The 27,792-nt window shown below is 42.7% G+C and overlaps 2 protein-coding genes across 3 annotated transcripts; one reads left to right on the top strand and one right to left on the bottom strand.

Annotated features, from left to right (window-relative positions):
* Nucleotides 1–1,280: 1,280 nt before the first annotated feature.
* On the bottom strand, nt 1,281–21,040 carry LOC112660099 (uncharacterized). The gene is made up of 9 exons (XM_025447472.3): nt 20,213–21,040; nt 20,053–20,112; nt 8,143–8,310; nt 7,810–7,923; nt 5,760–5,885; nt 4,561–4,678; nt 4,084–4,174; nt 3,199–3,297; nt 1,281–2,392 (listed from the first exon to the last, which is right to left on the bottom strand). The coding sequence occupies exons 1-9, from the start codon at nt 21,023–21,025 to the stop codon at nt 2,227–2,229; spliced, it is 1,755 nt and encodes a 584-aa protein (XP_025303257.3). The 5' UTR covers nt 21,026–21,040; the 3' UTR covers nt 1,281–2,226.
* Nucleotides 20,256–27,280, top strand: LOC112660098 (pre-mRNA-splicing factor SYF2). 2 transcript variants are annotated; one of them, XM_049105842.1, is made up of 7 exons: nt 20,256–20,299; nt 20,764–20,826; nt 23,879–24,074; nt 24,577–24,694; nt 24,786–24,876; nt 25,553–25,651; nt 26,143–27,280. In XM_049105842.1, the coding sequence occupies exons 3-7, from the start codon at nt 24,072–24,074 to the stop codon at nt 26,306–26,308; spliced, it is 477 nt and encodes a 158-aa protein (XP_048961799.1). In that variant the 5' UTR covers nt 20,256–20,299; nt 20,764–20,826; nt 23,879–24,071; the 3' UTR covers nt 26,309–27,280. The 2 variants fall into 2 exon arrangements, with proteins under 2 accessions (XP_048961799.1, XP_035569402.1); XM_035713509.2 differs by lacking the exon at nt 20,256–20,299 and adding an exon at nt 20,551–20,623.
* Nucleotides 27,281–27,792: the final 512 nt, after the last annotated feature.

Raw genomic sequence — 27,792 nt, 5'->3', positions numbered from 1 at the left:
TCTTTATCACTCCATCTTAGTTGGAAGTAGAAATCCCCCACTCATTCCTTCAAATGGATTTTATAATTTTCTTCATGTAGGTCTTATGAAGACCTTCTCAATCTGTTTCTAAATACCTAATTTTTATTGTTGTAACTATTTCCTCTCATCTCCATTCCTATGTACTTATTTCTAGAGTGGATAAGCTGTTTATGTAATGTTTACACATGCATATTGACTCTTGTATATGTAATACTTGTCAACAGATGTCCTGAGATGGACATTGGTCATAAATTTATTAAGTGGCAAGAAACAGGAAGATGAGAGATAGGCACCTAGAGCTCATGTAGATACTCAGCAATGCCAACAGACTCAAGCTCTGCTCCACTCTTCTCAGCACACTGACTTTCATCCTCATGCTTACTTCATGGCACAACACGGCTGCTACACCAGGGCCCCTGTCAGTGATCCAAGCAGGGGAAGCAGGGAGTGGCAATTCCTTTACCAAGAAATCAAAGTTTCTCAGACTAAATTAGTTGGTGTCTTATTGGCCAGAACATTTGACCACCTGTAATATCAAGTCAATCTGGAGAAGCAAATGTTTGGCTGTAAATTTTACTGCAAATTCACCAAAAAAATCAGGGTTCTGGTGGGTAAAGAACTGAGAATTGATATTGGACATACAGCTAACAGGTCTGCAAGCTACTCTTGCATTCTTATTAAAAAAACCTTGCTGGCTTTTAGTGGACTATGCTTTTAAATACACTTGACAATGTTTTGACTCTTTCTTTAAAGCTATTGCAATATTCAGGATCAAAGACTTGAACTAAGTGTAAATGGAAACTGAAACATATATTCAATATGTTAAGAGGCAGCGTCAAGGCCCTGTGATCAGACCTAACTGCACATAGCAATACTAGAAGCAAGCAGAAACAAAATGAGTGTAGAAATAGAAAGTGCTACATAAATTTTAAAATAATAACCAGTGATATTAAATGTTAAAATTGTCTTTAAACACAAATGCGGGGCAGCCCAGGTGGCTCAGCAGTTTAGCGCTCTCTTCAGCCCGGGGTGTGATCCTGGAGACCGGGGATCGAGTCCTATGTCAGGCTCCTTGCATGGAGCCTGCTTCTCCCTCTGCCTATGTCTTTGCCTCTCTCTTTCTGAGTGTCTCTTATGAATAAATAAATAGAATCTTTAAAAAAAATAAAAAAACACAAATGCGGATGTATTTGTAAAATTTTCTCTTTCACATTTGGGCTGTCCTCATTTTAAATAACACATAGAAAAAACTATACCAGTCTTTCTCTCTGGAATTTATTAAAACTATCATTGTGATTATAGTGGTCTTTATCTTTGATACTGAAACATTTATAGACAAAATTATACATTTAATATTTGCTTCAAAATAACATGGGACTCCCAGAAGTGAAAGTAGGCAGAAATGAAGATGAAACAAGACTGGCCAGGAGTTTATGATTATTGAAAATTGGGTATATGGGATTCATTGTATTATTCTGTCTTCTTTTGACTGTTTTGAATTCCCCATAATTAAAAAAAATTTTTGTTCAATGAAAGCATGTAATTTTGCATATATATACAAGTATACACACACACACACACAAATATTTGGATTTTTTTTTTTTTACAAATATTTGTTTTAAATATTAGTGCTTAGTAGGGATTCTATTCCGCAGGATATTTGCTTTTTATAAAAGGAACTGTATGTGGTCAATATTCATGGGAAGATAGTTCTGCTTCCTGACTTGTTCATAAGAGGCCACGGGTAAAGAGAGCCCTCCAGTAGCCATGGCCACCTTCCTTCTCACTGTACTTAGCTTCACGGTCTACAACCTCAAAAGGTTGCTGAGTCTAGTTCTAGATTTTGTCAGATTCATAACAACACTCAAAGCAATGACTAATTTATGTATGCTGCCAATAATCCTAAACCCAAAATGCTTCAAAGATTAAATAGTCATACGCATTTAAAATACATAGAAAAATAATTAGTATTTGTACAAAGTAGATTTTTTACAAAACAAGTACGCTGCCTCTTAAAATACATCTTACATCAAAGCACAGAAATGTGGTAATATACATGGAAGCATATGTTTAAGAAGAAGCATTTATTTGTAAACGCTGAGTGGGCAAGCATAGTAGACTGAGTGCTGGTTTCCTGGGATAACTTTGAAGAGAACTTCAATTTCCCTAGCATTCTCAAGCTTCCAGAAACAGTTCCTGAAGGGATCAGACCGCTGTTCCTCTCTCCAAATTCTGTTTAATTTCAGCTGTATATTTCCCGTAGAATCTTTCTGCCTTCTTGTTGAATTTGGCATTCCTTTCGTTAATGTAGTCAATGTCTGCATCATCATTATAAGGACGTCTCCGGCTGTACTTGTCTCGTTTTTCAATTCTGAAGGAAGAAGAAAAAAATTTACAAATTTCAAAACTGTCTTCTTTTCTAATCTTAATAAAACATGTCCAAATAGTTAAGAGTAGAATCAGTGCACTTAGAATAGCACACTTGAGGGTTGGGGGTGGGGGCAGTTTTTATCAAGACCAAACTGAAATTGCTAATTGACAACACAAACCCAAGGAATGAACCCTGAAATTCAAAAATACAAACTCATCCTCAGAATCTTCTAAAAGAGCAATGATACACTGTCAGCCACTAAACACAAGAACTTCTGCTTAAAAGAAAATTACAATACTTCTATTCGTAATAACCACAGCTAATATGAACGGAGTACACAGTATATATACTAAATAGTATTTTAATAGTTGTATGTATTAACTCCTAAAATAAAAACTAATTCTGCTCTGCCTAATATTCATCCATGTCAGTATTAAGAAACACAAATATAGCAAAGGTGCATTTACTAGAATATTCATACTTCTTCAAATCAAATAGTGGAATGCTTATGAAGGTAAGAGCCCTTAAAGAATAATTTTCTTTGGGCCTTCCCTGCTCAATAATGACAACTCCATTTTGGCAATATTTTGTACCTCCATCCCAGATCATATGAATTTGACACACACATACTATCTGTCCCCAAAACTACTACAAACTCTGAGTCAGAAATGAGGAAGAATGGTATCTGGTTTTTTTTTTTTTGTTTTTTTTTTTTGGGTATCTGCTCTTTCAATTTAATCTATGCACACTGTGTCCATTTTGTCATTAAACATTTAAAAGTTCAGGCTGCTGTACTGAGTACTCACTGTTTTTCCAGATCTATGACCATCCTATCAACCTCCTCTGTGGAAGGCACATGTGTTCCATGAAGAAGACTGTTGGAAGTTGGGAAAAACTCTTCTCCACTAAAAAGACAGCAAAACAGACTTAAAGTAACACTACACAGTTCCACGTTGGCAAATTTATTTATTTATTTTTTCCACGTTGGCAAATTTAAAACTAAACTACCACTCCTGGTAAGAAATAAAAAATATACGTGTGTTAACTGTGGGATCCTACCTTAACTTTTAAAAATAAATAAGTAAATAAAGAATTGAAGGGGACCTAATATATTACCTCCTCCAGCAGCTTCATTCTACAGATTTAAGAGCCAAGGGCCAGAGGTTAAGGGACATGCTTCCAGGTTTAGGTTCCCTTCCCACTAATACAAAGGTTAGCAAACCACACTATGTGCTTTTGCAAACATTTTACTGGGCCCCAGCCACACCTATTTGTTCGTGTATCCTCCAAGGAGGCTTTCATATCACGGCAGTGGAGTAGTTTTGACGGAGACCAAAGAGCCCACAAAGCCTAAAATGTTTACAGAAGATGTTCACCCATCCCGGCACTAAGGCATTCTGTCTCCTAAAATATCTGAGTAACTATGATAATCTGGTTCTTAAACTCTCAACACCCAGTCTTAGAATGCCCAGCTAGAACAATAACCAGGTGGCTAGCCGAACTGCTGTGGAGTGAGCAACAAATAGTATTGTCAAGGCCAGAGAGCATTCTTAGACAGCTGCTGCTGACTCACACCCAAGCTTTAAAGTGTGTTTGTATCTATGTACGTGTGTATGTATGTCTACACCACACACACGCCCCTATGTCCCTTCAGAATGAAAACAGGATTTGCATTAATCCTGTCAACTCACTGTTTTTCTCTCAGTCTCTCATAGGTTTCCATGTCAGGCTTGATCTGCTTCGTCAGCCGATGATACTGGCGTAACTGGGCAGCAGCATAATCTAAAGATAAAAGGAGAATTGGAGAAGATATATTTCCCTGTTTTGTCATTATGATCCAGAGAATATCAAAATCATTATTAGTTAATATTTGCACAAGACACTGAGTATAGCTTCTACCCTAAAGATGCTGCAATATGGGCTTTTGCTAGTTTTACCATAAAGAATAAAAGAATCCAGCTGGCTGAAGTATAGCTTTTTTTACTTCTGCTCTATGAGACATATTTGTATTTTTCTTGGGTTTAAGCATCTTGGAAAATATCCCACAAAGGGGCATATCCTTTTTTCTTTTGGGGAAGCAGCGGGCAATATCCTTTTTTAAAACCAGAAACTCTGAAGGTAATACTAATCTAACAGGGAACATTCAGTAAAGGAATAATGAGCTTTACCTGAGAATCCCAGGTCAGGGTTTTTCCTCCTCTTCTTCCTTTCCCATCTTTCTGCATCTTCTGCACTGATCTCCAGCAGCTTCACTTTCTCATAGTCCTCCCCTCTCGCCGCACATTCCTAAGAAGAGGGAAAACCAGCTAATACCTGCAATGGTGACCCAAGCAAGTACTGGATCTATTTTAAATCAAGGGATGCCTGGGTGGGCTTAGCAGTTGAGAATCTGCCTTCAGCTATAGGCATGATCCCAGAGACCTGGGATCAAGTACCGCATTGGGCTCCCTGCATAGAGCCTGCTTCTCCCTCTCTCTATGTCTCTGTCTCTCTCTCTATCTCTCTCTCTATCTCTATCTCTCTGTGTGTGTGTGTCTCATGAATAAATAAATAAAATCTTTTAAAAAAAAGTTGAACAAAGATATCAGGCAATACTTTAAAACTAACGATTACTATTTGGAGGAAAACTGGGAACCTGCTACGGTGTTTAAGAATGCCCACCTCAATTTAAAACATGTACTCTGGGACATCTGGGTGGCTCAGCAGTTGAGTGTCTGCCTTTGGCTCAGGGTGTGATCCCAGAGTCCTGGGATCGAGTCCCACATCAGGCTCCCTGCATGAAGCCTGTTTCTCCTCCCTCTGCCTGTGTCTATGCCTCTCTGTGTCTCTCATGAATAAGTAAAATCAAATAAATAAATAATCAATCAATCAATCAATCACACATACTCAATGAGTAGCAGTTTCTAGACCCCTCAGAAATGCTCTTCATGCACTGACTTGTTTACTTCGTCAGCAACTACAATGTTACAGTCCCCATTTTACAGATGAGAAAACAGAGGTACAGAGAGGTTAAATAAGTCCCCCAAAGTATTGCTGCTAGTAAAAAGCAGGGCCATCATGTGGACTCCAGCAGTCTGGTTCCACAGCCGGTGTACAAAACCATTTTCTACGGTCTTGATATAATAGAATGACTGAGAGGCACCTGGGTGGCTCAGTGGTTGAGTGTTTGCCTTCGGCTCAGGTCATGATCCCAGGTTCCGGGACCGAGTCCCACATGGGGCTCCCTGCATGGAGCCTACTGCTCCCTCTACCTATGTCTCTGCCTCTCATTCTGTGTCTCTCATGAGTAAATAAAATCTTTACAAAAAAAAAAATAGAATGAAACAATAGAATGACCACTTATCAAGCCAACAGAGTAGATCCTAACCTTCTTCTTTTCTTCTTCCTGCAGCTCCCACTCCAGACGAGCTTTCCTGGCTTCCCAGTTAGCAGGTAACTTAAGTCTTTTATCTTCTTCAACAACTTCCTGGTGATTTAATTTACGAGCTTCATTCTAAAACCATAATACAAAAAGTTTGTCAGCTGAGACATGAAAATAAATCCAAACAAAATCTTGCCCATTTAGAAAGGGTCAAGACACATTAACAGAGGGACTCTGTTTTATCCCAAAAGCAACAGGTAGCCATCAAAGGATTTTAAGCAAAGGAATGGCCTAATTAGGGTTTAAGATTTATTTATTCATTTGTATAGTAAATACAAATAAACACCTGCTTCCCAAGTAGGGAGCCTCTGCCTCCTCTCCCTCTCCTTCTCTCTTCCTCTCCCCTCCCCCTTTTCCTCTCCCCCTCTTCCTCTCCTCTCCCTCTTCCTTTCTTTCATTCTTCCTCTCCCCTCTTCCTCTCTCTCCCTCTTCCTCTCTCTCCCTCTTCCTCTCTCTCCCTTTTCCTCTCTCTCTCTCTGCGGACACCCCCTCCCCACCCCTTGTGCTCTCTATCTCAAAATAAATAAAATCTTTAAACAATAAAAATTTTTTAAAAAATAAACCTAATGGCACAAAACAATATCAGCTTAAGGGACAACATAAATTAGATGTCTCTTAGGTCACAGGTTGGCAGCCATTAGTCTAGGAAGCCATATCTTGTAACTTCCAACCACATGTACTTTACACAGTCTCTCCACATAAATATTTAAGTGTGTTTGATTCTTTATTAACTTTTTCTGGGCAAACGGACATCTCCTCTCGACTACCATCCCTTGTACATTCTTGTACTCTCGGCTCTGGCAATGCCCTCCAGTTGAAAACACCAAGAACATACCTACAGTCAAACAAAGTTGTGTTTGCTGCACTGAAGGAGAGTAAACTACAGGAAACTGTAGGCATTTTGGTGATAGGGTGTTAGGAGAGGCTAGTTACAGAATTTGGGTTTTTATCCCGTGACTGGTATGGGAGGTAAGGCAGTGTGGCTCTGCTCTGGATGAGACACTCTCAGAAAGGCAAGGCATACGATGACTGGGTACCCTAAGTTTTTCAACAGGATTAATCGGGTGAGACTAATGCTGTAATTGGTCCTAAGAGACACCGGTGTTAGCAGAAAAGGGGAATGTGTGGTCATTTTTGTGGTCTGAACAGTATTGTTTTTGTCTCACTCCAATAGTCAGAGTGATGTTGGGGGTTTGTGAAACCACATCCAAGCTTTCGGTCAAACCACTTAGGTTGAAATAGACCAGAGCTGCTTTTTCCCTTCTCAGCTACAACTGCAGCCAGTTGTTTGCTGGACTCTTATCCCTAATGTGAATTCCCTCACTTTGCATTGGATTCCTCTGCTTGGATATTTCTTCCTCCAATTTCTTTGTCTGATAATACCTTACACGTCTTCCAAACAGTTTAGATCTCACGTCATATATGAGGCACTCCCTGGGAGCTCCTCAAACTGTATTCATCTCTCCTCCACCCTCCCAGGGCACTTTGTTCCCAAAGACAGCACACCATATAATTTCTGGCTAGCAAGTCGTCTCCTCTACTTAAGAGCCAAAGCCGTATCATAATCATCGAGTTTCGCATCAACTGGGTAAACCCCTGACACTACAGACTTTCGGAGATTTGCTGATTATTTTTGAATGAACAAACAATCAGCTCTCTTATTAACATGGACGACTTTCTTCCAGTCGCTAGCTCCACATACCCCCTAGGTTAAACGAAGGGTTTGTTATACTCACACAGCAGGCAGGCTGCTAGTAATAGAGACTCCCAAACCTTGCCCAGGTTAATGAAATCAGAAGTGGGTAGGAGGAGGGTTGGAGAGAGCATGTGTATTTTGAAAGGTGATTTCAACCTGCTGCCAGGATTGAGAACCACCGGGAAAGACCTTTCATCCAGTTCTGCGGGTCAGGCGGGGGCGCTGGAGCGGCTCGCGCGTCCCTCCACAAACGCGCCCGGGGGGGGGGAACAGGTCTCCGCTGCCTCCGGGGCTACTCACCCGCTTCAGGTGCAGCTCCCGGAATTTGCGCAGCCTCTGTTCGCGCTTCTGGGCGGCCAGCTCCGCGGGCGCCGCCGGGGGCTGCTCCCCCTCCTCCGAGCTGTCCACGGGCACCTGCGGCGAAGAGGACCCGCTGGAGTCGCGGCGGCAGGATCGATTCCCCGCCAGTCCTGCCAGGGCCCGGCCAGGCCCCCCCCCCCCCCCACTGCCCCGACGTCACAGCGTCTGCGCCTCCCTGGCCCGGCGCTCGGGCCTCTCCCCCACCTCTCGCCCTTGCCGTCCCCCGGAGTCTCCCCCCACAAAAATCCCTGGGGGGGAGCCGACGGGACGTACCTTCTCGGCTAAAATCGCAGCAGCCATCACAAACTTTCTCTCGCCACTTCCGGCAACAACACAGAGCACTTCCGTCTGCCCGTGGGCCACCCGCCGATACGGAAGAACATTCCATTGTAAGCCCCGCCCCTTCCTGATGGTCTCGAAGCTTCGGACCAATCCCTGCTCCTGTTAGCAGGGACACGTTTTCGATTGGGCAGAGCCTTGCGCAGCCGCAAAGTGTAAAGTGGGCGGGGCCGGGGAGAGCGGAAGGGCACCTGCTTAGGAGCGACCCGCCAAACCTGGAGCCGGGAGCCTGGAGCCTCCCCAGCTGCGCGCCGCTCCTTGGAGCGAAGTGTCTTTGCCATTGAGCGCTTCGCCTCAGCGTCACCTGCGAGGCAGGTCTCCCCTGCGTGCCTCGTCTCACCTAGACCCTCAGGACGGTCAGGTCGCACCATTTTAATTTCCTTCCGTAGTGTAGAAATATTTCTCTCGTCTGGTCCCTTTCCTCCCCCCACCCCCCCCCCCTTCCGCTGTAGAACTGTATAAAATGTCTAGATATGGAGAGAAGCTGCATTTTCCTTTTTAAAACAAATAGCTAATGAACTCGAACTGGGCAAAAAGACCTTCCAGAGTGCCTGGGTGGCTCAGCTGGTTAAGCATCTGCCTGGGGCTCTTGGGCTCAGGCCGTCATCCCGGGGTCCCCAGTGGAGCCACATCAGGCTCCCTGCCCAGTGGAAGGCCAGCTTCTCCCCTTCTCTCTGCCCCTCCCCTCCTCTCCCCCCCTCCCCTCTCCCCCCCCCCCCCCCGCCCCGGCATGCTCTCACTCTCTCTCTCTCTCTCAAAAATACGTAAGATCTTTTTAAAAAAATAAAAAGACCTTGAACTTTACCAGAAACAGCAATTGTTTTAGGAGCAGTTGTTCCTAGAGTCGACAGGGGCCGGCGTCTGACCGGGAACACTGTCAGCGTGGACTTCACGAAGACAGTAATCAGTGCATACCATGGGTGGTTTCCCTTCGTTAGCAAGGATAAATCAGTCCATCGAAGTGGAACCAAAAGCCATTGAGCCTGGTAGTGCCGATTGGCAATTTTGTTTTCTTTTATTCAAGTCGTATAATTGTGTCCCCCAACCCCCACTCACTTCCCCTTTCTCATTAAAAGCAAAAACAAAAAACACCTTTGCTTCCCTCCCCCCCCCCCCCCCCCCCCGCACAGGTGACACATTTTTCTGGTGGCTGCTGGAATCTCTGCTGCCCGGATTGCAATTCTGAGACCCCAAATAAAGACACCCCTTTGTTCTTGTTCAGTTTTGCTTTCTTCTCTCAGTTGACGTTTATGGTGTCAGAATGGTGTGGGATCAGAAGCATCAAACGGCTCTGACTCCTGTGACAGTGAGGGATTTGAACAGATGGTAACTTAGTGCATTGTGGTGTATCCTCTCCCCCAAAAAGCTCCAGGTTCTCAGCCTCCTTTTTTTTCGGTTGAGGTTCAGGCCTCATTTCTTTGGGTGTCTTTCTGGTGCTGGCTTCTGTCTCGCGTCGGGCTCCCTGCATGGAGCCTGCTTCTCCCTCTGCCTGTGTCTCTGCCTCTCTCTCTCTCTCCTCTTTGTGTATTCTCGTGAATAAATAAATAAAATCTTAAAAAAAAAATTGCTGCTGGAGAGCAGCCTCCCTCTGGAAGCCCAGCTGTATTTATGTTCAAATATTATGGGCGCATTCCTTATAAGTTTCTGTCTTGTTGGACCAATCTGACCAAAAATGACTTGTGCTTACTATGACCACTTTGGAGATGTTCTGAGATTCCAAAATTAGTTTATCTGCATGCACAATTGGAAAATTTAAAAAAAAGAGCAACTAAGGATGGGAAGTGTATTTAAATTGGTATTTGGAGCCTCCAAGAAATTAAATAATTCTAAACTTGCTTCCTTATAAGAAAATAACTCTAAACTCTCTAAAGCTAACTGTAACTGCTCTCAGAGAGTATCTGAACTAGGAAAGCCTATGGAGTCTTTTGAGCTAACTGCTGCAACTGAGCAGCAGTTAGGTGGAAGCCTCTTCCACCTTCTCTTGCTCTCCACCTATAGAAAATTATAGTCTAGCTGAACTTACATCCTATGACAACCTGGAAGTTTCCCTAGGTCCTCCAGTCATCCAGACTCCTTCTAAAGTTAAGCCTAGTGAAAGAGGCTCCGGGATATTATCAATTACTTGTATTACTTGGATTAAGGCAGAATTGCAAGTTTTTATCAAAGCCTTTTCCCAATGCCCTTGAAGACCCTCTAGGATTTGCTAAGGAATTCAATTTAGTTATTCAGATCCGTGAACCTGTTATTCTGACCTTCACTGATTTATCCATATGCTTGTGACTGAGGGTCCTGCAAGGGAATGGATGGAAAGTAGGATGGACATAGCATTTTGATGATTTTTCTAAACGAAAAGGCTACCAAAAAAAAATGCCTTTAAACTAGCCAAAGAATTACATAAAACTATTCTGGCAGTTTTTCCAAAGACCACAGATTAGAGAAAAATTCAATGATATACTCAACGGCCAGATGAACCTGGTTTATTATGATGATGATGATTGGAAAAAAACTTTTTAACAATACTCTGGTATTGACAAAATTAAACATGAAATGTCCTTCTGAACTCCACCTTTGCTAATGGGTTAGACGGTGAACTTGGTCCTGTAATTAAATGACAGCGACTCAGCTGGGCCCCTATGGAGCCTGATGATACGGTTAACTTGGCTGATCAGTTATCTCACACCAAAGAATGAGCAACAAAAAGAAAAGACTCATAAATCCAAGCTGCCCAGATCATGCATCTCCAATTACAATTAACAACCCCCAGAAATCCCCCCAAAATCTTCAGGGTCTTTCTCCTAAAGAAGGTGTTTGCAATTACTGCAAAAGAACCCAGCCATTGGAAGAAGGCTTGCTGCAAACTAACAAGACAAAATCAGCTGCAAGAGCCTCAGAGCACTTTCCCCTCTAAGGACACCAGCAGCTGGGGAAGAAGGCACATATGACAGAACAGGGCGGCTCTGAGGCCAGGATGGGAAGTCTTCCCATGACCTCAAACTGACACCTTAGGGGAGAGAAATATTATTGTGAATGAGGTGATGGCAGCTTTTACAGACTCAGAAGCAACACGTCAATTTCAACCTCACCAGCCTCTCTGTCCCCCTTGAGTACAGAAACACTGCAAGCGGTGGGAGTGGCTCATACCCCATGACAATTTTAAAATCCTTACCTATCCTTTTTTCAGCTGGAGACTTTACAAGGCACTCACCCATTCCTTCTGATCTCTATAATTCCTATTCACCTGTTAGGCCATGATTTTCTTGTGATTTTTCAGGCACACCTCAAAAGGGGTAAATGTGTTTTTTGTTTGTTTCTAAAGGCTCTAAAAATAGGGCAGCCCCAGTGGCGCAGCGGTTTAGCGCCGCCTGCAGCCCGGGGTGTGATCCTGGAGACCCTGGATCAAGTCCCATGTTGGGTTCCCTGCATGGGGCCTGCTCCTCCCTCTGCCCGTGTCTCTGCCTGTGTCTCTCATGAATGAATAAATAAATAAAATCTTAAAAAAAAAAAGAGGCTCAATAAATAAAGTAAGTAAGTAAGGGTCCCTGGGGTCCCTGGCTGGATCAGTCAGTGCAGCATCTGAGTCTAGATCTCAGGGTCACGAGTTCAAGCCCCACTTTGGGTGTAAAGATTACTTAAAAAGGAGGGATCCCTGGGTGGCGCAGCGGTTTGGCGCCTGCCTTTGGCCTGGGGCGCGATCCTGGAGACCCGGGATCGAGTCCCATGTTGGGCTCCTGGTGCATGGAGCCTGCTTCTCCCTCTGCCTGTGTCTCTGCCTCTCTCTCTCTCTGTGACTATCATAAACAAAAATTTTTTTAAAAAATGGAGAGGGAAGGGACACCTGGGTGTCTCAGCAATTGAGCATCTGACTTTGGCTCAGAGCGTGATCTTGGAATGCCTGGATCGAGTCCCACATCAGGCTCCCTACGAGGAGCCTGCTTCTCCCTCTGCCTATGTCTCTGCCTCTCTCTCTGTGTGTCTCTTATAAATAAATAAAATCTTTTCTTTTTAAATAGGAGGGGGAATGTTTTTGCAAATAGAACAGCACACAAAATTCTATAGAAAAGCACCTACATCAATAACCTTCTTTCCTGTAATTCAAAACCTACAGCACCACCTCCTGGACACTGTCCCTAACATTCTTTGGTCCAAAAGTCCTCCTGGACATTGTATACACTCTGTCCCTCCTATCTAAATGATCAGATTGATCGTTCCAAGCCACTCTCTAATATTAACATCCTCTAAATTATGAGGCCACTCATAATTCCTGTAATCAAGGAATATATATATAAAGGTTTGATTATTCCATGCACTAGTCCTTATAAAATGCCAATTTTTCCCATCCAAAAATCTCACGGCAGAGGATGGCGGTTTGTGCAGTATCTTAGAGCAATTGATAACATTGCCTTTCCACAACATACACATGTGTCTAAACCTCACACCTTACTTTCCACTATTCCCTCCAGACAGCAAATCTACACAGTAGTGGGTTTATGTAGTGCCCTCTTCAGCACACATGTGGACTCAACCAATTTTTGCCTTCACCTGGGAAGGAAAATAATATACCTAGACAGTTATATCTCAAGGTTACACGGAGAGCCCTACTTATTGATCCCACACCTTTCTTTTTAAAAAATTTTATGTATTTGTGAGATGCACACACACACACACACAGAGAGAGAGAGAGAGAGAGAGAGAGAGAAGCAGGGTTCAAGCAGGGAGCCCGACACGGGATTCGATCCCTGAACTCTGGGATCATGCCCTGAGCCGAAGCCAGACACTCAACCACTGAGCCACCCAGGCGTCCCTACCCCAAATCTTAAAAGCAGACATAGTTCATGTAAGCTTCCCTCACGATTCTATTTATTACAATATGTGGACTACTTTCTTCTCTGCTCCCCTTCATAAAGAGCTTGTTCAACTGGCAGTATCCAACTGTTAAAACAGTTAGCTGGAAAAGGACCATCAGTACCAAAAGAAAAATTACAATTTAAAATCTCCCAAGTTGGGGGGTAAGGGAGAAAAAATAATTTTAAAAAATAAAATGCCCCAAGTTAAATATTTGGGACATGTCATTAGTAAACAGGGATTTCTCTTCAATCCTGAAAATAAAAAGCATTGTCTCCCTTCCCCCCTCCTTAAACCAAATAACAGTTGTGGGGATTCCTGAAACAAGCTGGACAGTACCAAAATTGGATTCCTAATTTCTCTGCTATTGCTCAATCCTTAAATGCCTTACTTAAAGCAGCAACCAGAGCCCCTCCGTTGGACTAAATTAAACCAACAGGCTTTTGATGAGGTAAAACACCTTGCTCAACCCCTGCTCTGGGGCACCCAAATTAGCAATTGCCCTTCTTCCTCTTTGCTCACAAACACAAAGGTAATGCTTTCATAGTTTTGACAGAAAGACCTGGAGACTAACGCAGGTCTTTAGGGCCCTCCAGGCAGCAACCAGACCCAATGGCTGAAGGACTGCCACCCTGCATGAGAGCTCGAGCAGCCACCACTGTTTTGTCAGAAGGCACAGAAGAACCAATCATGAATTCCCCGTTGATCATTTAAGTTCCACGTTTGGTGGAAGCTCTTATCTGCTAGCAAATGATCTTCCTCTGACATTCTCCTGCTGTCAGCTTCAAACATCTCTATCACCAGATGTCACTCTTTAAACCCTGCTACTCTTTTTTTTTTTATTTTATATTTAAGTAATCTCTAAACCCAACTTGGGGCTTGGACTCAACCTAATATCAAGAGCCACACACTCCACTGACTGAGCCAGCCTGGAGCCCCTAAACCCTGCAACTTTTTTGCCTCTTACCTCTGATGAGATTCCTCATGACTATATTACTGCAACTGATCTACTATTGATTTGTGGACTAGATCTTCAAGAAAGCCCTATCAAGGGCAGCCCGAGTGGCTCAGCGGTTTAGCACTGCCTTCAGCCCAGGGTGTGATCCTGGAGACCCAGAATTGAGTCCCACATCAGGTTTCCTGCATGGAGCCTGTTTCTTCCTCTGCATGTGTCTCTGCCTCTCTCTCTCTCTCTCTCCCTCTCTCTCTCTCTCATGAATAAATAAATAAAATATTAAAAAAGAAAGCCCTATCAAAAATGCTGAATAATTTGGCTCACTAATAGTTCTCATTTAAGGGATAAAACGGGAAGATATCAGGCAGGTTATGCTGTAACCAGCTACAGAAGTTATTGAGGTTAATCCTCTGCGGCTCAATATGTTGACTTGTTTTCTTTTTCCTTTTTTAGTATAGTTGATACATAATGTTATATTAGTTGCAGGTGCACAACATATTGATTCAACAAGTTTACAGGTTTTGCTGTGCTCACCAGAAGTGTAGCCTCCGTCTGTCAGAACCCAAGCCTACTATGGTACCATTGACTATATTCCCTATGTTGTACCTTTCGTTACCGTGATTTATTTGTTCCACATGGAAACTTCAATAGGCTGAACTTTTTGCCTGAACTAGAGCTTGCATTCCAGCAAGAGACACATGTCTGATAGGATATACTGATAGTAGGTATCCCTTTGTGTTGCACATGGTTTTGGTATGCTTTTGAAATAATAGCGATTTTTAACCTTCTCTAGCCAAAAGATTAAAATAGCTTTTATGCGTTATCACTATTAGACTCTGTTCTATTGGCTATAATTAAAAGTCCTGGGCAGTCTGCAAAAAACACGGAGAAAAGCAAAGGCAACCCGTTATGCACTACAGCAAAAGCTGTGGCTTTACAAAGCTGTTCTACACTAAAATTAATGCTAACTTCAACCACTATTGGTGATTTAAAACCAATCATTAAGGATGCTCAACAGAACGCCCACCTTTAAGGAAAAGACAGTCAAATCAAATTGTAAATTTGGCTCGACTATCCCATCTTTGGTCTGGGGCAGATGGATTGCCTGCCCACCCCACCCCCCCGATTGTGCACAGAAAACTCCAAAATTCTTTCATTAAATGACCCACTGGAGCACAGGAAAAACATGATAAATTGGGGGGCTACTTTTTGGAACTCTTTGGAACCCTTCCCACAAAGCTGCATCTAAAATCTATCAACATTTCGCATTTCCCACTGCCTTCAGGATGCTTTGAGGTATGGCAATTGGATTTTGTCCAGCTGCCACCCTCTCAGGGATGTAAATATGGGTTCGTAATGATTTGTATGTACACCCATTGGGTAGAAGCCTTCCCCTGTCACAGAGCCAGTGCATCAGCAGGAGCCAAGTTATTATTAGGGAACATCACTCCAGATGGGAGAATCCTATGTGAATTGTACAGCAATCAAGGGACCCATTACTGGGCAAATAATTAAGCCAATTTTGATATTTGATCTATTTTACGTTTTCTTTTTTTTAAGATTTTATTTATTTATTCATGAGAGACACACTGAGGCAGAGACATAGAGGGAGAAGCAGGCTCCTCGCAGGGAGCCCAGTGTGGGACTCAATCCCCAGATCCGGGATTACACCCTGTGCCAAAGGCAGATGCTCAACTGATGAGCCACCTAGGCGTCCCATATTTTACATTTTCATTAATACTCGGAATTGGCAGAAAAGACAGATTCTATAATTAAAACTCAACTAGCTAAATTTAGAGAAGCCTTTAACTCACCCCGCCCTAAGGTACTGCCAATTGTATTGTTAAATTTAAGACCCACATCTTTCAAAAAACATAAATTAATGCTCTTTGAGAGCATAACTGGGAGACCTATGAGGTTAAGTTCGGGAATTCATGTACCTTGATTAATTTTTTTTAAAGATTTTATTTATTCATTCATGAGAGACACAGAGAGAGGGGCAGAGACACAAGCAGGCATCATACAGAGAGCCCGACGTGGGACTCGATCCGGGTCTCCAGGATCACGCCCTGGGCTGCAGGCGGCGCCAAACCGCTGCGCCACCAGGGCTGCGCGTACCTTGATTAATTAAAGGAGAAATACTTGAATATCACATAGAGGCTTCAAAGAAAATGCATGCTTGGTAGAAAAGTCCTTCCACAGCATGCTCCCAGGAGGCAGACATCCTATGTCACTACCTCCAACTTGGAGACTCCGTCTATTGGAAAAGAGGTCTCCACAAGTTGCTTTACAGCCTCAATGGAAAAGACCTACAAGGTTACTTTGGAAAAATCCTCGTGCAGTTAAACTCAAAGGCATTGATTCTTGGGTTCATGGTTCTCATTTAAGGAAAGCTCTAATACCTGGTGGGCGGTCCATCCCAATCAGAGAATTAAAACGTATGACATCCCAGAAGCAGAAGCAGAAGCAGATGACATCTTAATAGACAGCTATCCCAAGACTCTGAACCAGGCCTATATATGACAATTTAAATTTTTTTTTTCATCATCTTTTATACTCTTTTATTCCTCTTATCCTATGATTGTTATACCAGCTCTACTATCCAAAGTTTTATTCACACATGTAACCCTGATCCTTGCATTTCTGATTGTAGAAATACTTGTTTTAAAATGGAGAGTTTTATGAATACTTAGGTGCCTAAATATTTAATATTTAAGGAAACTTAAAGGCTATGTGACCATTTTATAGGATGATTAAGCTAGTTGAAATATTTGGGATATTACTCCTTCTGATTGGAATTCTCATGACTTTTGATCTTTGACACAAGGCCAGGCTTCTCTGCTGGTGGCAAAATCCCTTCTTTAATCAACCCTGGTTTATTAGAACTGGTTTAGGTTAACAACAGATACAACCTTAAGTCACTTTGCCTCACGTTTGCTCCCAAAGCTCTAGAGCTTTTATGTTAGTTTCCCCGATACAGATGGGCAATAAATCCACAGAAAATTCACACCCCAAGTACAATCATAAAATTTTTAGGAATCATTTAGTTGGCTTTCTGTTTATCCTATGACGTCCAGTCATGGGATGGACACCTGATGGAAATGCCCACTCATTTGCCCAAAATAAAAATCAACCCAACTGTTGAATATGTGAACAGCTTTCCCTCTTTAGCTTGTCAGAATTACCGTGGTGGATATTAGATATTATCACTTCCTAGGGAAGATTGGAAGGCCTCAGAGCAACACATTAAGGAAGAACATGCTGAGAATGGTATCCTTAGTATATCTGACATTAGTAACTCTGATCCAGAAGCCTGGCCTATAGCACATACTATTAATGACACAGGACATAAGTATTCTTTTTCTGTTAACCAAACCATGCAGACAGCCCACCAATTTGTTAGCCAAAAGAATAAAAAAATATGACTGTCAGAACCATGGGTGGCTATACTCAGATTTGGGATGGGTGTATGTTGCTTACCCCAGTATGGACATTTGAACACCCAGGCACCCCTATGTTGTTGGGAACAATAACAAAATCACTCTAAACATAACCAACCCAACTGCACCCAAGATGTGGGATGGATATCTAGAACTTTGGAAGCATTCTGTTATATTGAAGGAAACTGATTGGTTACATTGTCCATATGTTTACTAAGCAGCCCTGAGTGGAACTCAGTGGTTATGTGGCACAGATCATTGGTCATGACTTCTACCTGGATGTTAGATCATTGCACCCTAGGGCTTTCCCTGGGGGTAAGGGAGAATTCATCCCACTGTCTTTGTTCCCTCTGTTGGCCAAGATGTATACTGAAGCTTTACTAAATTTACCCAACAAGCTTTACATGACAGCCAGCAAAAATTATTGTATATTCTCACCCAATGAATCTGCAATCATGTCATCTTTACTAAATCATAGGAGGAAGCAATCCTTGTACATAAGTCATTTTATACCTGTCCAATTGCACCTGTAGGATAAATTCTGAGAAGTGTAACAGTTAAGTCAAAAAGAAAATGCCTCTGTAATTTTTATACATATTGCCAAACTACCCTCCCTAAGGGTTGTACCAATTTTCAGTCCTACATGACCTGTCCATCTGGCCTGGGCTTCCTCAAAGAATGGTGACTGGGTTCAAAAAACAAACATCCCAGGAGAACCACATGGAATCTGTTACCCCTTTTATGACTTAGCCTCAGAAGTCACATCATGTCACTTCCTCCGTAGTCACATATTCAAGGATTAGGGACATAGATCTTATCTCTCCTTAGGAGGTATGCCAATGTCACATTGTAAGAACAGCACATAGGATGGAAGATCTTCTATCATCTTGGAAAATTCAGTTGGCCACACAACTTGTTCTGTTCTTTGTTACTAAATCTATGTAAATATAACTTGAACAAAGAGCTCTTCTAAAATTTCAAAAAATTATGAAATTGTTACCATGTCCCATGAAAAGAATTGTGTTAGATATGTTGTTTGCTCCTTTAGAACCACCTTCCACCAGTGTCCACTCTGTTCTGCACCCACAAGTGCTGGCCCGTATGTATTGCATCAATAAGCTCTCTTGTTTATTACTCTCTCCTCATTAGATCCTTCCAATTAGCGGCACTTACAGAAGATAAGAAATCTGGGAGAAATGGGATCAGGATATTTATTCCCTGCCTGGATTATGGGTTGGTCGATTTCTTTAGTTACAGCCTCTGCCTGAAGACCCTCTCCTACCCTATCCTTCCCTTACCTCTTTAAGATTAGGGGTAACAGGGATCCCTGGGTGGCACAGCGGTTTAGCACCTGCCTTTGGCCCAGGGCACGATCCTGGAGACCTGGGATTGAATCCCACGTCGGGCTCCCGGTGCATGGAGCCTCTGCCTCTCTCTCTCTCTCTCTCTGTGTGTGTGACTATGGAGCCTGCTTCTCTCTCTCTCTCTGTTTGTGACTATCATAAATAAATAAAAATTAAAAAAAAAAGATTAGGGGTAGCAATGGCTTTTCCCTGCTGCTAGCCTTCTAGTGAAGAATGCTTCACTTTCTTTTGCTGGTTTCTCTTAACCCAGGCCACAACTTTGTAAACAATCACTTCATTAAACTCTCCTTAATTATTTGACTTCAGTTTGTAGGGCTCTGACAAAATGTTTTGTAGAACCTGTAATTCCAGTGTGATCTTTCTGAAAATAATTATGTCATGGACATTTCTGTATTCCTAAAGAATATAAATACATGTAAGACTCCTCTATCAATTCATCCATGATACAGAAAACAATAAAGGCCTAGATTTGCTGCATTTTTTTTATTTATTTATGATAGTCACAGAGAGAGAGAGAGAGGCAGAGACATAGGCAGAGGAAGAAGCAGGCTCCATGCACCGGGAGCCCGACGTGGGATTCGATCCCGGGTCTCCAGGATCGCTCCCTGGGCCAAAGGCAGGCGCTAAACCGCTGCACCACCCAGGGATCCTGATTTGCTGCATTAATAGTGGTTTAGAAACTTGCCTCATTTAAATCAGCGGCATTAAACAAAGCAATTCCACACTTGTTTAATTACACTTATGTAAATGTAACAAAGAAGAAAGTATGATGAGCTATAACAGGCAAGTGACCCTTCAGGCAGTGGAGGTTAAGGCTTCCCTGAGGAAAGACATTTAATAAAATCTCAGGCAGGAGAGGGGGGGACATCTAATGCCAACTGGTAAAAGTCAGCAATAACTCATCATTTGCTATGGGTCAGGTACTAGTCACAGATACTTCACCCATATTATCTAATTTATCCCCAAACTACTCTGTTACATAGGTATTGCTTTATTATTTCTTTTTCATAGATGATGAACCAAAGAGCAGACTAGTTAGCAAACAAATAAGAACGATCATACAGTTCATTATTGAATGAGTGAACAGATACATGAAGAATGCTGTTCTGTGCAGAATTTTCCAAAGAAAGTCAAAGCCTCAAATTAATCCAAATCCTCTGCATCACGAAGATACTCAAGATACCAAATAGCCCCCAACCAATTTGTTCCTTCTTTCACTCAACAGTATGAAATTAGTTCATACCCTACACCAGGTACCGTTCGGGCCACAGGAATCCGCTGTCCTCTTGGAGCTCACGTTGACCTGAGCAGGGCGACAATAAACTAAGCGGGGATTAAAACAGGATGAAGTAAACAAACAAACAAACAAAAACAGGATGACGTGATGGTAACTGTGAATCTACCCTGGATTTGAATTCAGAAATCTGAACTACAAGGTTGGTCAGATGATGAGCACATCTTGAGCTTTGGGTTGCATTTCCACACATTCGGTGGGTTTTTTCCTCCTCTTGGTCCCAAGAGCGCTGACTCCAGGTCTCTGGTTTTACCCGCGCCGCCCAGGTGTCTCTACTCAACGCGCCTGCGCACAGCCCTGGACCAATCGGATGCGGCCCAGGGCTGCGACGGGCGGGGATTGGTCCCTTGTCTCCGGGAGAAGCAGAAAGGGGCGGGGTTTTCTCCCGGATACCTGTGGCTACCGCCCAGTCGGGAAAGTTATTTGTCGCCGAAGTCAGAGGGATCGGGCGCTGCCGGGTGATGGCGGCTGGGTCTGAGTCTGGGAATGAGAAGGTGGCGGGCTTCGCCCAGGGGATGGGGTAGGGGCGCCTGCGGCTACGGGCTTGGCTAGACGTGGAGGCGGCGCCAGGGAGGGAGGCACACACGCGTGGGGTCGGGCCGGCGCTGAGGGCTCGACCCGGCGGGGCCGCCCCGACTCCAGCCGGTGCTCCTTGCCCAGGTGCCGGCGAACAGCGCGGAGGGCGGAGAGCAGAGGCGCGAACAGAGGCTGCACCTGAAGCGGGTGAGTAGCCCGCGGGGCCGCGGAGACCTGTGCCCCCGCGGCGGGCGCGACGCGGGAGGGACCACCGAGCCGCACCTGCGCGCCTGACCGACCCCGGAGCTGAAGAAAGGTCTTTCCCGGTGGTTTCCGCCCCAGTAGCACGCTGGAATCCCTCCAGAGTTGATTTTTTGTTTTTTGTTTTTTTAAGATTTTTATTCATGAGAGACACAAGGAGAGAGGCAGAGACACAGGCAGAGGGAGAAGCAGGCTCCATGCGGGGAGCCCGACGCGGGACTCGATCCCAGGACCCCGGGATCACGCCCTGGGCCGAAGGCAAGCGCTGAACCGCTGAGCCACCCGGGGATACCCCCACTCCAGAACTTTTTAAAAATGCTCGTGCTTAGGCCTCACTTTTAGAATGTCTGATTTAATAATTTCCTGGACCCAGATACTGTTTTTGTTTTGTTTTGTTTTGTTTTGTTTAATGCAAGCTCTCCCCACAAGCTCAGCTCTAGTGATTCTATCAAACTCTTCTTTTTATGGAGGGGGATACCGCGGGCCAGAAGTGGAAGGGAATGTGTCTGTTGTCACACAGCAAGTTGGCCACTCACTCACTCATCCCAACACCCTCCTCCCCACTTCCCGCCAAGCTCCTAGTGTACCCCAGCCAGTTAGTGTGGATGCAGCAGTCAATACAGTAAGGCCCCTGCCTCAGGTCCAGAACCGGTAATTACACCACAACACGGTAATTACACCACAACACGACTCGGTAATTGTATGTTAAAGGGAGGAGCAAAGTGCCTCAAGGACAGAGAAGAAAAAGACAACTAAGGACTAATGGGACAAGTAAGCTCCTTGAAAGATGAGTGAGATATTATCCGACAAGTAAAGGAGACGGGAAGAGGTACCGCAAGAGCATAAGAACAAGTGCAAAGGCAGGAGTCCTCATGAGGGTGGGAGGCCTGCAGGCAGGCAGGGTATGTGTGAGGAGTGCATTTATTTTTATTTGCCCAGAAAAACTCAATCTAAAAGCTGGTACTGTGTGAAGAGTAGGCTGGAATGAAGAAATAATAAAATTTAAACATCACACTTTTGCAGTTTTATTAACAGATCACTGGATGTAGGTAATCAGTAACTGCAAACATCACAAAAAGGGAGAAAATCAGAGATTATGTGTCTCCTGATAGAAGTACGTAACACTAGTTTCATATAATACTTGTTAAAAATAAGTATTACCCAAACTGAATGAAACCACTAGATCTAATGAACAGTTTACAAGAAATACAGGGATCAACGGAGCATGTTAAAGGACATCACAGGGAGACAGCTAGCACTTCGGGAAATAGGACACACAGCCTAAGCATTTTCACAGTCCTCAAAAGAGCAGGGGGTTAAAGAGATAGAGAATTAAACTATAGAATAAATAAACCTTAAGAGATATATTGACTAATCACAATATATGGAACTTGTCAGAATTCAAACTGTAAAAATAATAAACACTTGAGACCATCAGGAATATGTGAACATTAGAGGGTATTTGATATTGAGGAATTCATTACTTTGGGAGTGTGATGGTAAATGTATTGTTAGAGATACCAGAAGGGTCCCTGGCTGGCTCAGTCAGTGGAGCATGCAACTCTTGATCACAGGGTTGTGATCAAGCCCCACGATGGGTGTAGAGATTACTTAAAAATAAAATATTTTCTAAATAATTAAAATATTCATAGATAGGAAAAAACAGCCAGAAATCAGAAAAATGTGGTCTTGGCCTAACTCTGCCAGTAACTCCGTGGTCTAAAAACTTTCTCAATTTTATAAGCATAGGTTGGAGGGCAACCCCCGGTGGCTCAGCAGTTTAGCGCCACCTTCAGCCCAGGGTGTGATCCTGGAGACCCAGGATCAAGTTCCGCTTCGGGCTCCCTGCATGGAGCCTGCTTGTCCCTCTACCTGTGTCTCTGCCTCTCTCTCTCATGAATAAATAAATAAAATCTTTATAAAAAAAATAAGCATAGATTGGAGTCCCTCTCCTATCACCTTCACAGTTTATATATGGAACCACCAGTGTTTTTCTTTAAATTGCTATTTAAATTTAATATTACTATTTCAGAAGAGAATTTTAAATTTTATGTCTTTAATCTAGACATTCTCTTTTCATCTTTTCTGTTTCTGGGTTTTGTTTTTGAGTTTTTTGTGTTTTGTTTTGGGTTGGAGGTCATTTTGTTTGAGTTGGTTGGAAAAAAAAGATTGCTTTTTTCTATAGTCTTCCACAGTCTGGATTTTGTGGGTTGGTTGCATTCTGATGGTGTCTCCTACCCTGTTTGTTTTTTTTTAAAAAAGGTGTTAGGGTGTTCTCCGAAGTATTAAAAACCCATTTGTCACTGAGAATTAATCTTGGATCCAATTTGAATTAAAAGAGAGATGAAAACAGAATCACCTTCTCAGTATGTGAACCAGTATCATCCAGTAGCATCTAAAATCCTCTCCAGTCCCTGGGTACAGTGGATCTCACACTGTGGGAAACCCTGTTTCAATCTAATCCTAAAAACCTTGCTTACATCACACAGCCAGAGAGTAGTCAAGCCCATAAGTCCCTCAGGCCTTCTTACTTCCAAACCATAGCTCTTTCCATTCCTACTACCTGGTTCCTTGAAGATAGTAAAAGAGTATTTAAAGTTACCAGTAGGGCAGCCCCGGTGGCGCAGCGGTTTAGCGCCACCTGCAGCCCGGGGTGTGATCCTGGAGACCCAGGATCGAGTCCCATGTTGGGCTTCCTGCATGGAGCCTGCTTCTCCCTCTGCCTGTGTCTCTGCCTCTCTCTTTGCTCTCTCTGAATGAATAAATAAATAAATCTTAAAAAAAAAAAAGTTACCAGTATAGGTGTTGACCTCCTAATCTCCCCCTCCATAAAATTCTCCCAACATGAATACACAGTAAAATTCTCTACTGGCTCTCCTCTGTTCAGGATAACATCCAAAGGTCTGCTTTGGATGCCTGCCATACAAGAAGACAGGTAATGTCTATTTAGATTTGTTTTCATACCTGTGGTAACAAACTTTATGTGTCCTGGTGGCAGAATGAAGCTCGGAAGTTAAATCACCAGGAAGTTGTGGAGGAAGATAAAAGACTTAAATTACCTGCAAACTGGGAGGCTAAAATAGCTCGTCTGGAATGGGAGCTGCAGGAAGAGGAAAAGAAAAAATTAAGCACAATTCCAGCATCCAGTGATTTCCAGGACTCTGTTGTGTCTTCTCAAGGCAGTCTATGGCATGGTAGATGAGCACACCCGCTCTGGTCTCAGCTGCACCTGAGAGAGTTGTGAGACTGAAATGTGTAAAACACTAAATGCAGTGCTTGGCACATAATTAGAGTAGCATAAGCAATGACTATTAGACTGAGAACCTAAGCCACAGTAACAAAAGCTCCAACAATAAGAAACTGTAATTAGCTCCTGAGCCTCTTATGCATCAGTTTCCCTTTGAACAGCCCTAGTCACCTGGCCTGATCCAGCTTCAGGGGAGGTTAGGAAATGGGCAGCGCTGAGCCTGGAAAAGAGGGGAGAAAGGATTTTAACAAATAGCTAAGGTGCTCACCACAGCTGTTTTTGGTGTCAGTGTTACAGATTCTTACTTCTTACAGATCATAGCAAATTCCACAATTTTCAAGCTAATCAACTTAAACCGTCTGGATAGCAGTCTTTAGGGCTCTTTTGATTTTAAAGGGATCAAAAAATTATATAAGGGTATGAAGCTAATTTTTTTCCCCTCTTTTTAGGAATGTGCAGCAAGAGGGGAGGACTATGGGAAAGTGAAGCTGCTGGAGATCAGTGCAGAAGATGCAGAAAGATGGGAGAGGAAGAAGAGGAGGAAAAACCCTGACTTGGGCTTCTCAGGTAAAACTGGCTTTTACTTTATTGAATGGGCCTGTTAATAACAGGTCTAATAATGCTCCAATATCTAAAATAGTCTGGGTTCTCCTTTTAGATTATGCTGCTGCCCAGTTACGCCAGTATCATCGGCTGACCAAGCAGATCAAACCTGACATGGAAACCTATGAGAGACTGAGAGAAAAACAGTAAGTGTGACTTAATGGTATATTCTTAGTGTGTTTCCTGGAAGAACTTGAATTTAAGAGTGCTGAATCTGGAGCTTTGCTTCCTGGCCTTGGGTTCTGGCTCCACCACTTACTAGATGTGTCACACAGTTTTTCTCCATTTCCTCATCTGTATACAGGGAATAATAGTGCTTGCCTCAGAAGATTATGGTAAAGATTAAATGAATTCATTCATACAATGTACTTAATGTTTGGCACATAGTACTGTACGTAGTATCATCATGTTACTGATGTTCCTGTGTCCTTTACCTATGGAGGATATCTACTTTGATCAGGTGCAGTAGGCCGTGCTAAGCTGCACTCGCTCTTCCCCTAAGATAGATAGTGTGCTTAAGGTCACGACTGTTTTAATAGTGATAGTGTAGCAGAGTGGAGAGAGCTCTAAATTATTCCCATGTTCTCATTCAAGCTCTCTCACTGTAGGACTTGGTTGAGTGAGTCCATTAGCCTCTGGTCCTCAGCTGGTGCCTCACTTGGGCCCTGGAGTAGATGATTTCTTAAATACCTTTTGTCAGGTCTGATTTGTTTCTTTGAAATCAAGTATGATCCCAAACATTTCCATTTTGACCACTAAACATTGTCTAGTTCTTACGGTATTGAATCTCTATAATGTTACTTACACCTTGCTCTTTCTCAGTGGAGAAGAGTTCTACCCAACATCCAACAGTCTTCTTCATGGAACACATGTGCCCTCCACAGAGGAAATTGATAGGATGGTCATAGACTTGGAAAAGCAGTAAGTACTATAATGCAACCTTAAGTTTTGGTACTGATTTCATGCCTCATTAACAAAATTAACTTTGGGGACTTCAAGTGCAGCAAGGGGTAGAACACTGGAATTACTAGTTTGAAGAGTGGTCCCATCACCATCACTTATATTTGTTTTGAATAGGGTAACAGGCAGAACCAGCTGTATATATATAAATTCTCTCAAAGTAGGGTTATACATCACTGCCTATATTTCAACATGAACCTGTGTTCCCAATCTTAAGACTAGATCATCTGATAGTACTATTAACTTATAAATTCAGGAAAGTTCACTGAACATATTTCTTTGTAGAATTTTCTCCTAAAGATACTGCTTTCAGTCTTAAGACCAAAAAAGAAAGCAGCTTGGAATTCTGTAATGTTTCTATTACTGATTCTACTCTTAACTATTTGGGCATGTTTTATTATGATCAAAGAAGGTGGCAATTTTGAATTTTGTAAATTTTTTTCTTCCCTCAGAATTGAAAAACGAGACAAGTATAGCCGAAGACATCCTTATAATGATGATGCAGACATTGACTACATTAACGAAAGGAATGCCAAATTCAACAAGAAGGCAGAAAGATTCTATGGGAAATACACAGCTGAAATTAAACAGAATTTGGAAAGAGGAACAGCAGTCTGATCTTCAGGAACTGTTTTGACTGCCAAATTTTAACAGTAAACCAGGACTATTACCTTTCCTTTTATAATTGGTAAAAAAAAAAAAAGTGTTCTATAACTATGTATTTCCAATGCTTACATATTTATTATTCACTTGTTTCAGAAAAAAAGTCATGTATTTCTGTGTTCAAAGTGTGCTTCACGTATGTACCTGCTGGGCTTAAAATTCCTAGCTACAAACATGTGAGTCATCATCATCCTTAGATTTGTCATGTTTGACTTGACCTAGAGTTGAACTAGGGAGCTTCAGAAATAGAATGCTAAATTGGTACCAATTTTTCTTGTAAGCTATGGTAGGTGGTGAAAGGAAGGGGACAGTGGCTACTGGAAATTCACCCTGGCCAACCCTCTCCAGAAATAGTCACAATTAACAGGTGCTTGCCTATCCCATGCTCTACCCCAGGGCCCAGGTACATTTACAGGGCGAGCACAGAAGGTAAGAAAAAAAAAAAAAAAGAAAGCACAGAAGGTAAGAAAAAAAAAAAGAAAGAAACTGATCCTCTAATGACATTTTGTAAATACACCATTTTCAAAAAGCAAATTTCCCTTGGAAGAAACTGTATTCAAACATTTGGCCAAAGTATTATTAAAACTTACATAATACAATTTTTTTAAAAGCCTGAGATTTTAACCTTATTCAACTGTAACTGAAAAATGAGGGCATGTAGTTTGAGTAGTAATCATGGGAAACATGGGACAGAAAACCTGAAAGGAATATCCCATAAAAAGTAAAAGTTATTTGTGCCATATTCTATGAGGACTAGAACTGGGTTCAGTAAGTTGGGCACACCAAGAGGAAGCTCTGATATAGTGAATGCCAGGCTGATTAAGATGGTAACAGAAGTGCCAGTAATAATAATGGTATATTCAATGTACTGTGAATAGGGAAATTTTAATGTACATTCAAATACAGAATGAAGTAGATCTATACATACTAACATGAAACGATGCTCATTTCTAAAGAGTTTTTATAAGGCATAAAAAAAATCCAGCATGTACATCATTCTGTGCATGATTGCCTCGGTGGTAATGGAAACAAGCAGTAATTTTGACTTTTTAAAAATAATTCAAGACAGGGAGCCTGGGTAGTACAGTTGGTTATGTGTCCAACTTTTTATTTTTATTTATTTATGATAGTCACAGAGAGAGAGAGAGAGGCAGAGACATAGGCAGAGAGAGAAGCAGGCTCCATGCAGGGAGCCCGACGTGGGATTCGATCCCGGGTCTCCAGGATCGCGCCCTGGGCCAAAGGCAGGCGCCAAACCACTGCGCCACCCAGGGATCCCTCCCTTTAAGATTTTATTTATTAATGAGAGACACAGAGAGAGAGAGGCAGAGACACGGGCAGAGGGAGAAGCAGGCTCCATGCAGGGAGCCCAACCTGGGACTCGATCCCAGGTCTCCAGGATCAGGCCCTGGGATGAAGGCAGCGCTAAACCGCTGAGC

Source organism: Canis lupus, chromosome 2, assembly GCF_003254725.2.
Source record: "Canis lupus dingo isolate Sandy chromosome 2, ASM325472v2, whole genome shotgun sequence".
In the NCBI taxonomy this organism is placed as follows: domain Eukaryota; kingdom Metazoa; phylum Chordata; class Mammalia; order Carnivora; family Canidae; genus Canis; species Canis lupus.
The sequence above is the reverse complement of the archived record's forward strand: the minus strand, read 5'-3'. Positions and strand labels throughout refer to the sequence as shown.